Genomic DNA, 13,112 nt, shown 5'->3' with positions numbered 1-13,112 from the left:
GCTTTGCTCTAACCCTGCCCCAGCCCACTGCTCCATGTAATCCTAGCCCAAAATTATCATTGCAAATAAACTGAAAAGAGGCCAAGGAAGGAGGGCACTGAAATACAATCAAAAAGTCACGGAGTTGAGAGAGAACTCAGGGAGTGATCTAATCCAGGCAGGACTGCAATCAAGGGTATTTACTGAGCATTTACCGTGTGCAGAGCACTGTACTAAGCACCTGGGAGTGTACAAGGGGTAAGTAGGCACGATCCTGACCCTCGAGGCGCTTAAACCATAATAGTAATAATTGTATTATTTTTTAAGCGCTTTCTATGTGCCAAGCACTGTTCTAAGTGCTGGGGGTGGGGGCAGGGGTGCGTGGCACATAGTAAGCGTTTGCCCAGTGCCCCCATCGTCATTATCATTGGCTAAATTCCCCGAGTTCCTCTGGCTGTTCCTAGTAGGACCTCTCTGGCTCCCCGCGAGTGAGAGGGTCTCGCCTCCAGGGCCCCTCCTGGGGCATTCATTCATTCATTCAATCGTATTTATTTATTGTACTTGTACATATTTACTATTCTATTTATTTTGTTAATGATGTGCATATGGCTGCAATTCTATTTATTCGGACGGTTTTGACACCTGTCTACATGTTTTCTTTTGTTGTCCGTCTCCCCCTGCTAGACTGTGAGCCTGTTCTTGGGTAGGGACCGTCTCCCTATCATCATCATCATCATCAATCGTATTTATTGGGAGCTTACTGTGTGCACAGCACTGTACTAAGCGCTTGGGAAGTCCAAGTTGGCAACAAATAGAGACAGTCCCTACCCAACAGTGGGCTCCCTGTGTTGCCGGCTTGTACTTCCCAAGCGCTTAGTCCAGTGCTCTGCACACGGTAAGCGCTCAATAAATACGATTGAATGAATGAATGAATTTACTGAGGGCTTACTGTGTGCACAGCACTGTACTAAGCGCTTGGGAAGTCCAAGTTGGCAACATATAGAGACAGTCCCTACCCAACAGTGGGCTCCCTGTGTTGCCGGCTTGTACTTCCCAAGCGCTTCGTACAGTGCTCTGCACACGGTAAGCGCTCAATAAATACGATTGAATGAATGAATGAATTTACTGAGGGCTTACCATGTGCACAGCACTGTACTAAGCGCTTGGGAAGTACAAGTTGGCAACATATAGAGACAGTCCCTACCCAACAGTGGGCTCACAGTCTAAAAGAGGGGAGACGGAGAACAAAACCAAACATCCTAACAAAATAAAATAAATAGAATAGATATGTACAAGTAAGATAAATAGAGTAATCATCATCATCATCAATCGTATTTATTGAGCGCTTACTGTGTGCAGAGCACTGGACTAAGCGCTTGGGAAGTCCAAGTTGGCAACATGTAGAGACAGTCCCTACCCAACAGTGGGCTCACAGTCTAAAAGGGGGGAGACAGAGAACAAAACCAAACATACTCACAAAATAAAATAAATAGAATAGACATGTACAAGTAAGATAAATAGAGTAATCATCATCATCATCAATTGTATTTATTGAGCGCTTACTGTGTGCAGAGCACTGGACTAAGCGCTTGGGAAGTCCAAGTTGGCAACATATAGAGACAGTCCCTACCCAACAGTGGGCTCACAGTCTAAAAGGGGGGAGACAGAGAACAAAACCAAACATCCTAACAAAATAAAATAAATAGAATAGACATGTACAAGTAAGATAAATAAATAGAGTAATCATCATCATCATCAATCGTATTTACTGAGCGCTTACTGTGTGCAGAGCACTGGACTAAGCGCTTGGGAAGTCCAAGTTGGCAACATATACAGACAGTCCCTACCCAACAGTGGGCTCACAGTCTAAAAGGGGGGGGGACAGAGAACAAAACCAAACATCCTAACAAAATAAAATAAATAGAATAGACATGTACAAGTAAGATAAATAAATAGAGTAATCATCATCATCATCAATCGCATTTACTGAGCGCTTACTGTATGCAGAGCACTGGACTAAGCGCTTGGGAAGTCCAAGTTGGCAACATGTAGAGACAGTCCCTACCCAACAGTGGGCTCACAGTCTGAAAGGGGGGAGACAGAGAACAAAACCATACTCACAAGATAAAATAAATAGAGTAGATACGTACAAGTAAGATAAATAGAGTAATCATCATCATCATCATCAATCGTATTTACTGAGAGCTTACTGTGTGCAGAGCACTGGACTAAGCGCTTGGGAAGTCCAAGTTGGCAACATACAGAGACAGTCCCTACCCAACAGTGGGCTCACAGTCTAAAAGGGGGGGGGACAGAGAACAAAACCAAACATACTCACAAAATAAAATAAATAGAATCGATATGCACAAATCAAATAAATAAATAGAGTAATCATCATCATCATCAATTGTATTTACTGAGCGCTTACTGTGTGCAGAGCACTGGGCTAAGCGCTTGGGAAGTCCAAGTTGGCAACATACAGAGAGGGTCCCAACGAAAGGCTGCCAGTGTAGAAGGCTTAGGGGCGAAGGGGGGCTGTTGGGGTGGGGGGGTATTGGGGGGGGGGGGGTCTGTCCCACCTGCCCTTACCTGATGTAGGGAAGGAAGGGGTTGACGTGCCCTTCCAGCACCGCGATGACATAGGAGACGATGAAGGCGGCGGAGGACCAGGTGACCAGGAGGAAGGGGAGGCAGGCCACCCCCTGCAAGTTGGCCAGCATCCTGGCGGGCCGGGCGACGGGCTCGGAGGCCCGGGGCTGGGGAGCCCCAACCCGACGCCTCCTTTCACTTTTGCTTCTGCCCAAGTGTCCAGGCCGCGCCCCCCGGGCCCGCCGGCCCCAACTTTTCCCGCTCAGCCCCGCCCCCCCCACACCAATCAAACAATCAATCATATTTACTGAGCGCTTACTGTGTGCGGACCACTGTCCTAAGCGCTTGGGAAGTCCAACTTGGCAGCAGATAGAGCCAGTCCCTACCCAACAGTAGGCTCACAGTCTAAAACATCAGAGAAGCTCCGCACATAGTAAGCGCTCAAGAAATCATCAATCGTATTTATTGAGCGCTGACTATGTGCAGAGCACTGGACTAAGCGCTTGGGAAGTACAGATTGGCAACATCTAGAGACAGTCCCTACCCAACAGTGGGCTCACAGTCTAAACATCATCATCACCATCATCAATCGTATTTATTGAGCGCTTACTATGTGCAGAGCACTGGACTAAGCGCTTGGGAAGTACAGATTGGCAACATATAGAGACAGTCCCTACCCAACAGTGGGCTCACAGTCTAAACATCATCATCATCATCAATCGTACTTATTGAGCGCTTACTATGTGCAGAGCACTGGACTAAGCGCTTGGGAAGTACAAATTGGCAACATATAGAGACAGTCCCTACCCAACAGTGGGCTCACAGTCTAAACATCATCATCAATCGTATTTATTGAGCGCTTACTATGTGCAGAGCACTGGACTAAGCGCTTGGGAAGTACAGATTGGCAACATCTAGAGACAGTCCCTACCCAACAGTGGGCTTACAGTCTAAACATCATCATCATCATCAATCGTATTTATTGAGCGCTTACTGTGTGCAGAGCACTGGACTAAGCGCTTGGGAAGTACAACTTGGCAACATCTAGAGACAGTCCCTACCCAACAGTGGGCTCACAGTCTAAAAGGGGGAGACGGAGAACAAAACCAAACATACTAACAGAATAAAATAAATAGGATAGATATGTACAAGTAAAATAAATAAATAAATAAATAGAGGAATAAATCTGTACAAACATATATCCATATATACAGGTGCTGTGGGGAAGGGAAGGAGGTAAGATGGGGGGATGGAGAGGGGGACGAGGAGGAGAGGAAGGAAGGGGAAGGAATACGATTGATGATGATGATGATGATGACTTGCCCAAGGTCACACAGCAGCAGACATGTGGCAGAGCTGGGATTCGAAGCCGTGAACTCTGACAAAGTCTGAATATGACTTTGTACATATTTATTACTCTATTTATTTATTTTACTTGTACATATCTATCCTATTTATTTTATTTTGTTAGTATGTTTGGTTTTGTTCTCTGTCTCCCCCTTTTAGACTGTGAGCCCACTGTTGGGTAGGGACTGTCTCTAGATGTTGCCAATTTGTACTTCCCAAGCGCTTAGTACAGTGCTCTGCACATAGTAAGCGCTCAATAAATAACGATTGATGATGATGATGATGATGACTCCAAAGCCCCGGCTCTTTCCACTGCTTCTCCACCCGCCGGGCCCCACCCGTCCCCCCCTTCGGCGCTTCCTTCCACCTTTTCCTCCGGGAAAATCTTGGACCGATGCGGAAACTTTTTCAAAAGTTGCAACGACAGGAAATGCCTACAATAAGGAGGGGAGAGCCCCACGTGGGACACCCTGATCAATCAATCAATCAATCAATCGTATTTATTGAGCGCTTACTGTGTGCAGAGCACTGGACTAAGCGCTTGGGAAGTCCAAGTTGGCAACATAGAGAGACAGTCCCTACCCAACAGTGGGCTCACAGTCTAAAAGGGGGAGATGGGGAACAAAACCAAACATACTAACAAAATAAAATAAATAGAATAGATATGTACAAGTAAAATAAATAAATAAATGAGTAATAAATATGTACAAACATATATACATATATACAACATATATACATATATACCTGAGCACCTTGTAACCTCCCCAGCGCTTAGAACAGTGCTTTACAGAAGGAGTTAGAGAAGCAGCGTGGCTCAGGGGAAAGAGCCCGGGCTTTGGAGTCAGAGGTCATGGGTTCGAATCCCGGCTCAGCCACATGTCTCCTGTGTGACCTTGGGCAAGTCACTTAACTTCTCTGAGCCTCAGTTACCTCATCTGTAAAATGGGGATTAAGACTGTGAGCCCCACGTGGGACAACCTGATCAATTTGTATCCCCCCAAGCGCTTAGAACAGTGCTTTGCACATAGTAAGCGCTTAACAAATGCCAACATCATCATCATCATTATTATTATTTACACATAGTAAGTGCTTAACAAATGCTATTATTATTATGCACTTACTGTGGGCCGGCCGCTGCTCTAAGCGCTGGAGTAGGCACTCATTCATTCATTCAGTCGCATTTATTGAGCACTTACTGTGTGCAGAGCACTGTACTAAGAGCTTGGAGACTACAACGTGGCTCAGTGGAAAGAGCACAGGCTTTGGAGTCAGAGGTCATGGGTTCAAATTCCGGCTCCTCCAACTGTCAGCTGTGTGACTTTGAGCAAGTCACTTCACTTTTGGCCTCAGTTACCCATCTGTAAAATGGGGATTAAAACTGTGAACCCCCCGTGGGACAACCTGATCACCTTGTAACCTCCCCAGCGCTTAGAACAGTGCTTTGCACCTTCATTCATTTATTCATTCAATAGTATTTATTGAGCGCTTACTGTGTGCAGAGCACTGTATTAAGCGCTTGGGAAGTACAAGTTGGCAACATATAGAGTCGGTCCCTACCCAACAATGGGCTCACAGTAAGCGCTTAACGGATACCATCATTATTATTATTATTACAAGTCAGCAACATATAGAGACAGTCCCTACCCAATTATGGGCTCACAGTCTAGAAGGGGGAGACAGACAACGAAACAAAACATGTTGATTGTCCGGTTGTCATTCGTTCCTTCAGTCGGAGTTATTGAGCGCTCACTAGGTGCCGAGCACTGTACAAGGTTGTCCCACATGGGGCTTAATGATCATAATAAAAATAATGGTATTTGTTTAGCGCTTACTATGTGCCAAGCACTGTTCTCAGCGCTGGGATGGATACAGGGTCATCAGGTTGTCCCACGTGGGCTCACAGTCTTCAGCCCCTTGTACTGATGAGGACACCGAGGCACAGAGAAGTGAAGTGACTTGCCCAAAGTCACACAGCTGATAAGTGGCGGATCCGGGATTAGAACTCACGACCTCGGACTCCCAAGCCTGTGCTCAATCCACTAAACAACGCCGAGAGTATTTGTTAAGTGCTTACTATGTGCCAAGCACTGCTGTAAGCGTTGGGGTGGATACAAGGTAATTGGGTTGGACATGTCCCTGTCCCATATGGGGCTCACAGTCTTAACCCCCGTTTTACAGAGGAGGTAACTAAGGCACAGAAGTGACTTGCCCAAGGTCACACAGCAGACAAGTGGCAGAATAGGGATAAGATCCCAAATCCTCTTGATTCCCAAGCCCGTGCTCTTGCCAACCACCTTCAGCATTAATGTATACACCTATTCAATGATTCATTTGGTCACTTTAACTCAATATACTGATGTTACTAACCACGGAATCCTTGTTCTTGCTCCTGCTATACCTAAGTGATTGACATCTGCTGCCCCGCTATGCCCAAAGTAGGGATCATGGTTTTGGCACACAGTTACTGTTACCGAAACAGTAAGCACTGAAATACCATGGACTGATTTGACTAACAATTAAAGTCAATACAGACCGGTGCAGCCAGCAGGTTCTGCCTGGTTAGAACTTTGCTTATGAACCTAATCTTTAAAAACTGTGACCTAGATAACACCCTAGCATTACTTAGAGCCACAGCCATTTTTCTCTTGACCAAAGAGATCATTTCTCGGCACCGAATCTCCAGTTTTCTCTTCATCTGACAGTGTAGTTCAATAAAAATTTTGAATGAGCCCAAGTTCGATAGTCCTTATTTATATTCAAGATAATATCTAAGTCATCCCCCTAATGAAAATTGGAATCTCACGAGAAGACCTAGTCCTCCCATCTATGAAGCCCAGTATGTTCAGCTCTTGGGTTTTATGCAGGTAGTATTGTGAAGCCTCATTCCTGACCTAAACTCCAGGTGTCTGCTGCAATAAGCATCTTCATGCTTTAAAGGACCAAGACACAGCCTCTGATGCTGGGAGCTTTATTTTATTGCCAGAAACAGCTTTCCAACATGGCTACGCAAATTCCACTACCTTTCAGTGGGACCTTGATGGCCTGCTGAAACAAGATACAACTGTTTTGAGGGGCTAGATCCCTGGCGTATGAGCGCAAATCAATCATTGGGTAACTTTTCTACTTATTTTGGATCCACCTTCCTTCATTTTGAGGACACCCCGGAAGAACTGAGTTGGTTCCAGAAAACCTCTTGTTCCCAAGTTCCAATCAAACGAGGGACACCTTTGTCTGGAGCTGGTTCTTGGTCACTCAATGAGTGACCCAAGCTGGTGACATGAAGCAGCCAACTGATGGCCCTGGAGAGTTGGCAAGTTCTACACCTCTTAACATATGGGTTTGAAAGGAATGTGAACATGACCCAAAGAACTTCCCTCCAAAGTGCAATGTAGTCTGGCAGCTAATGCACTATTGACATTGATAAACATCAACAGTCATTATGACTGGCATACACAATTTTACACTAACACAAACAAAAACAACAAAAAGCGGTACTGACGTTGGAAAATAGCAGTCCAGCGTAGGCTACTTTATACTAACCCAAACAGGAAACAAAAAGCAGCACTGATATTTACAAATATCAGCAGTCATTATGACTAGTGTACACAACTTTAAGCCAACCCAAACAAAAACAACACAAAAACCCACAGATGCTTTCTGTACCTGGATTGCAGATCTAGCCTTAAAGCTAATGCCCAAAAATGGTTGAGTTAATTTGAGTTATTTACCACAACACACCAGAGGTCATAGTGGAACTTGGGAAGCAAAATGACTTAGCTTAACAGTAGTAGATAATGGATTTCTTCATATATTTTATTGAAACCGTAACGTTATCCACAGGGCCTCATAATTTGATTTGAGCAGTGCAGTATTTGGCCTGCCCCTCGAAAGAAGGACAATTTACTGCAGATAAGGATACGTGTCATGAAGATCAATTGGTTTCCAAGCATATTTCACCTCTGGTTTAAAAGCATCCTTGTGTTGTTTTTATTACTACTAATAAGTATGGTACTTGTTCAATGGCTTATTATTTAATAATAATAACAATAATGGCATTTGTTAAGCACTTACTATGTGCGAAGTACTGTTCTAAGCGATGGGGAGGATACAAGGTGATCAGGTTGTCCCACGTGGGGCTCATAGTCTTCATCCCTATTTTACAGATGAGGTAACTGGGGCACAGAGAAGTTAAGTGAAGTCATACAGCCCAAAGTCACACAGCTGACAATTGGCAGAGTTGGGATTAGAACCCATGACCTCTGACTCCCAAGCCCGGGCTCTTTCCACTGATCCACGCTGCTTCTCTAGCACTCACTATATTAAGAGCTGTGGTAAATACACGATAACTCGTGGGGGTTCACATTCTAAGTATAAGCGAGTAGGATTTAAATAATAATTAGGGTATCTGTTTAGCACTTACTATGTTTGAGGCACTGGACTAACCACTGGGGTGGGTACAAGCAAATCAAGTTGGACACAGCCCCCCGCCCACGTGGGACTCACAGTCTCAATTCCAGTTTTATAGATGAGGTAACTGAGACCCGGAAGTGACTTACCCAAGGTCACAGGGCAGACAAGTGGTGGAACCGGGATTAGAACCCATGACTTTCTGACTCCCCCGTCTGTGCTCAGTCCACAAGGCCACGCTGCTTCTGTAAAAAGTCCACTATGCTACCTGTAAAAAGTGCATTTTACAGATGAGGAAACTGTGTCCAACCTGATTAACTTGTATCTACCCCAGCACTTAGTAGAGTGCTTGTCACATAGTAAATGCTTAACAAATATAATAAAAGTAATAATAATATTAGAGGAAGAGGAAGAGTACAGCCTTGAGAATGTGAAGGGATGGCTATTGGCAATTCATCCCTGAGGATCTGTCAGGGGGTGGGAAGAGGGATGCTGGTGGGAGGCCCAGGAGAGGAGCTACTCTGGCTTTGTGACTAGCACTAAACCACAGAAGTCCTCCCAGGAAAAATGGTCATATTTGGACTGACTTTCAGATGACTTTAAAGGTCATATTCCCTTTGTCAAATCTACATCTGATTAACTTCAACTCTCCTGAGCTGGGGAAGAGGCCGGGAGGGAGCAATTCTAGACCTATAACTTTGCAAGCCCAAGTTTGTTCTTTGGTGGAATCTGAGTAGTATAAGGTTAACAAAAGCCAAACTGATATGTGCCTCTCCATCAAGTTCACCTTCTTATTTTGCCTTGCTTTCAAGTCGCTTACCTGTGACTCTTTGCTCGTACCCTTCCTCCTGACTGGAATTCTCTCTCCCTTCAAATTTACCAGAGCAAACCTTTTCCCCTCTTGAAAGCCCATCTCTTCCAGAAAGTGTCCCCTGATTAATTTCCAATATGCCCAAATCATATCAGGAGATTGACGGAGCTAGAACTAAAACCCAAATCTCCTGATTCTCAGCCCTGTGCTCTTAATACTAGATCAGGCTGCTTCTCTGGGTGAGATTCGAACAATTGCAGGTTCAGCCTGTCTACCCTCTTTGGAATCTGGATGACATGTAAGGGAGAAAGTTTCTCTTAGGCTTTATTAGCAGAGCTAATATTTGAAGTGCAAGTTCAATATTACATACTCTAACCAGGCACTACAAAGAAAGATATTTTCATGTGACTTCCAAAACTGACCCCATTGAGACATCAGAGAGCAAAGTGTTCCTGCTTTCCCCACGTTCTTTACCAGAATATTCTTCCCCAAAGGTATTTTTGGAACTAACACTGTTATTGTCCCTAATGATTTCTATTAATTTGTTATTCCCCTGCTTTGTAGGGGCACAGTAATAATAATAATGGTGGTATTTAACTGCTTACTATGTGCCAGGCACTGTACTAAGCCCTGGGATTGATACAAGCAAATTGGGTTGGACTCAGTCCCTTTCCCACCTGGGGCTCATAATCTTAAATCCCCATTTGACAGATGATGATGATAATAATAGTAATAATGGCATTTATTAAGCGCTTACTATGTGCAAAGCACCGTTCTAAGTGCCAGGGAGGTTACAAGGTGACTAGGTTGTCCCACGGTGGGGGGGGGGGGGGGGGGGCTCACACTCTTAATCCCCATTTTACAGATGATGTACTGAGGCACAGAGAAGTGAAGTGACTTGCCCAAGCTCACACAGTAGACAAGTGGCAGAGCTGGAATTAGAACCCAGGTCTTTCTGATTCCCAGGCCCATGCTCTATCCACTAAGTCAAAATGCTAACCCTGCTTCCCAACACTTTTCATTTTCTCTTTTTAATACATTAGTCAATAACACCGTTGTACAGATTCAGTGCTTTGCACATAGTAAGCACTCAATAAATGTGATTGAATGAATTTTGATGGTTTTTTTTTAACCGAGATTTTGTCAAAGTTTAAGTTTCTTAAAAGCACATTGTGATATTTGAAATAGTATACCAGCAGGGAAAAACAGCTACTTATGACACATTTATGAGATCAATCAAAGGCATTATATGCAGAGCACTGTAGTAATCGCTTAGGGGAGGGCAATATAAGACAGTTAGCAAACACGTTCCCTGCCCACAACAAGCTTACATGACCACCAAAGTAAAACTTCATTATTTTGAAGCCTTTGAACAAGAAATTTCCATTAGACCCTAACTGGCTGACATAAATTTGCTCTGATACTTTAATCATACTCTGGGCCCAAGGATTGAATTTGCCCTGTTAGATTCAGGTCACAAGTGGAAATTTCAAGTGAAAAAATCCTCATAAAAATAGTTACGCTATGCATATTTGGCCATTTAGGTGCTCAAAAATGTCAACAAAAGAGCAAACACCTGAGCTATGAAAAGATAAATGGAAATTAGAGATTTTTAAAAGAGCTACCCACTCCTACTTTTACCAAATAGTTGTTGAGAGTCCTCTGGACTGGTCTACAGGACACAACTATGGAAATTTTCTGACCCTTATATTCTTTGTTTGCCTTCTGTCCCCTTTCTCCTTCCCCAACTCCCCAATACTTTCACCTCCTCACAGTCAAATGCCATGCTTGAAACTAGGTCTCAAGTGATTCAGAGTTGTTTGGGTTTTGTGGGTTGGGTGAGGGCGTTTTTAGAAAAAAAAGAGTTTAGGAGTTCTGCTCTCCATTTAAAAAAATGACAAGAGAAAAGTTTTAATTTCTATTTAAATGTTTTGGTCCTTCTGACGAGACAATGCTCAAATGCCACCATTTCACAATCTTTAAATAAACTTGGGGAAAAATTATTATCACCTCTAAGTGGCACCATTCTCAATAGTAATCTCTCAAGTTGTCGAATATATTCAAGCATTTCTTCAAGAATAAAACCACTGGGATGAGTGATGGAAAATCACTACCATGTTGGCTACGTCCATTTCCTTTCACCATAGGATTGTTCTAGTAAGAAACTAGATTCTGTGCTCGAAAGTTTTCAGTATTTAATTGGAAATATTTGTTAAGAATTGGGTTAGAAATTCCCAGAGCTCTCCTAGCCTCCCCATCCTCCCGTTCTGATCCCCTGAACCCATCCCTACCTTTTCCCCTCCCACACACCTCTGCACCATGCCAGCTCCTGGCTTTGCCACTTATTCGACATTGGGGAAGTCATTTGACTTGTCAGTGCCTCAGTTTCCTCACTTGTAAATGGATATCAAATACATTCTCTCTCCCGCTTAGCCTGTGAGCCCCACGTGAGACAGAGTTTGGGTCTGATCTGAGTATAATGTATTTACCGCAGCACTTAGAAACCCCCAACTTTCACTGTAGGACAATGACTGTTAGCTGTCTCTCAGTCCAGACTGTAAACCGGTTGTGGGCAGGGAATGTGTCTACCAACTCTAATGCATTGTACTCTTCCAAGTGCTTAGTATAGTGCTCTGCACACAGTAAGCACTCACTAATTAGCATCGGTTGGTTGGTTGATTAATGTTACCTGATGTCCTATTCTGGGCACCCTCTATTTTAGACTGCTTAAAGGAAATTGGCTTATACCCAGGCAATCATTAATGGCATTTATTGAGGTCTTGTTGTGTGTAGAGCACTGTATTAAATACTGAGGAGGAAAGTATGAGAGAGTTAGAAGATACAAGTTAGAAGACATGATCTCTGCCCTCAAAGAATTTACAATCTAGAGGGGTGAGACAGACATGAAAATTAATTACAGGTGGTGGAACAACTGAGTAACCCCCAAAGCAAATGGAAATTCAGACTCTTTGGAAGAGTCCCTGGGGAACTAGAAATCTTTTTGAACCTTCTGAGAGGAAGAGTGGTAGTTGAGAAGTAGGGTGGCCTGGTGGATAGAACATGGGCCTTCTCTTCTCTGCAACCCCACTCTGCCACATCTGCTGTGTGAAATTGGGCGAGACACTTAATATCACTCAGTTACAAGTGCCTCAGTTACCTCATCTGTAAAATGAGGATTAAGACTTTGAGCCCCATGTGGGGCGGGGACTGTGTCCAACCTCATTAGCTTGTAGCTACCCCAGCACTTAGTACAGTGTCTGGCGCTTAATGACTACCATAAAAAAAATTAAGTGCTCCCTGTGTATCAAGCTCTGTACTAAGAACTTTAATCGGGTCCCACATGGGGCTCACGGTCTAAGTAGGAGGGAGAACAGGTATCGAATCCCCGTTTTGCAAATAAGGAACCTGAGGCATAGAGAAGTTACATGACTTGTCCAAAGTCACACAACAGGTACTTGGCAGAGCCAGGATTAGGGCCCAGGTGCTCCGACTCTGAGGCCTGGGCTCTTTCAGCTAGGTCACACTACTGCTTCTCCCGGCTGGGCCTTGTGCTCCTAACTTCCCGAGAGAGGAGGGTAGCAGAGCAAGAAAGGCCAGCCCTCCTCAAGGACATCACTCTCCGGCCATCGCTACGGACTCTGGGGAGGGGGCGTGGGCCTGGCCAAGAGAGAGTCTCCAAAGCGTGGGATTCTGGGCGGGAAAAGGTGCTGCCCAGGACGAAATCGTACTTCTCTTTCTCATTGTGATATAGTGGAAAGAGCACATGCCTGGGAGTCAGAGGTCATGGGTTCTAATTCCGGCCCCGTCTCTTGTCTGCTGTGTGACCTTGGGCAAATAACTTCACTTCTCTGGGCCTCAGTTCCCTCATCTGTAAAACGAATATTGAACCTGTGAGCCCCTTTGGGACAAGTCACTGTGTCCCACCCGATCTACCCGTATCTATCCCAGTGCTTGGCAAACAGTAATTGCTTAACAA

The 13,112-nt window shown here is 44.4% G+C and overlaps 1 protein-coding gene across 1 annotated transcript in view; it reads right to left on the bottom strand.

The window, feature by feature from the left end:
- LOC119936893 (DNA damage-regulated autophagy modulator protein 1-like) overlaps positions 1-2,731 on the bottom strand; it is a 36,543-nt gene extending 33,812 nt beyond the window's left edge. The window contains exon 1 of the mRNA XM_038756451.1: positions 2,569-2,731. Coding sequence (XP_038612379.1) covers positions 2,569-2,699 — 131 coding nt within the window. The 5' untranslated portion in view covers positions 2,700-2,731. The remainder of the gene's footprint in view (positions 1-2,568) is intronic.
- Positions 2,732-13,112: the final 10,381 nt, after the last annotated feature.

The sequence above is a fragment of the Tachyglossus aculeatus genome, chromosome 14, assembly GCF_015852505.1.
Source record: "Tachyglossus aculeatus isolate mTacAcu1 chromosome 14, mTacAcu1.pri, whole genome shotgun sequence".
NCBI classification, from domain to species: domain Eukaryota; kingdom Metazoa; phylum Chordata; class Mammalia; order Monotremata; family Tachyglossidae; genus Tachyglossus; species Tachyglossus aculeatus.
The sequence above is the reverse complement of the archived record's forward strand: the minus strand, read 5'-3'. Positions and strand labels throughout refer to the sequence as shown.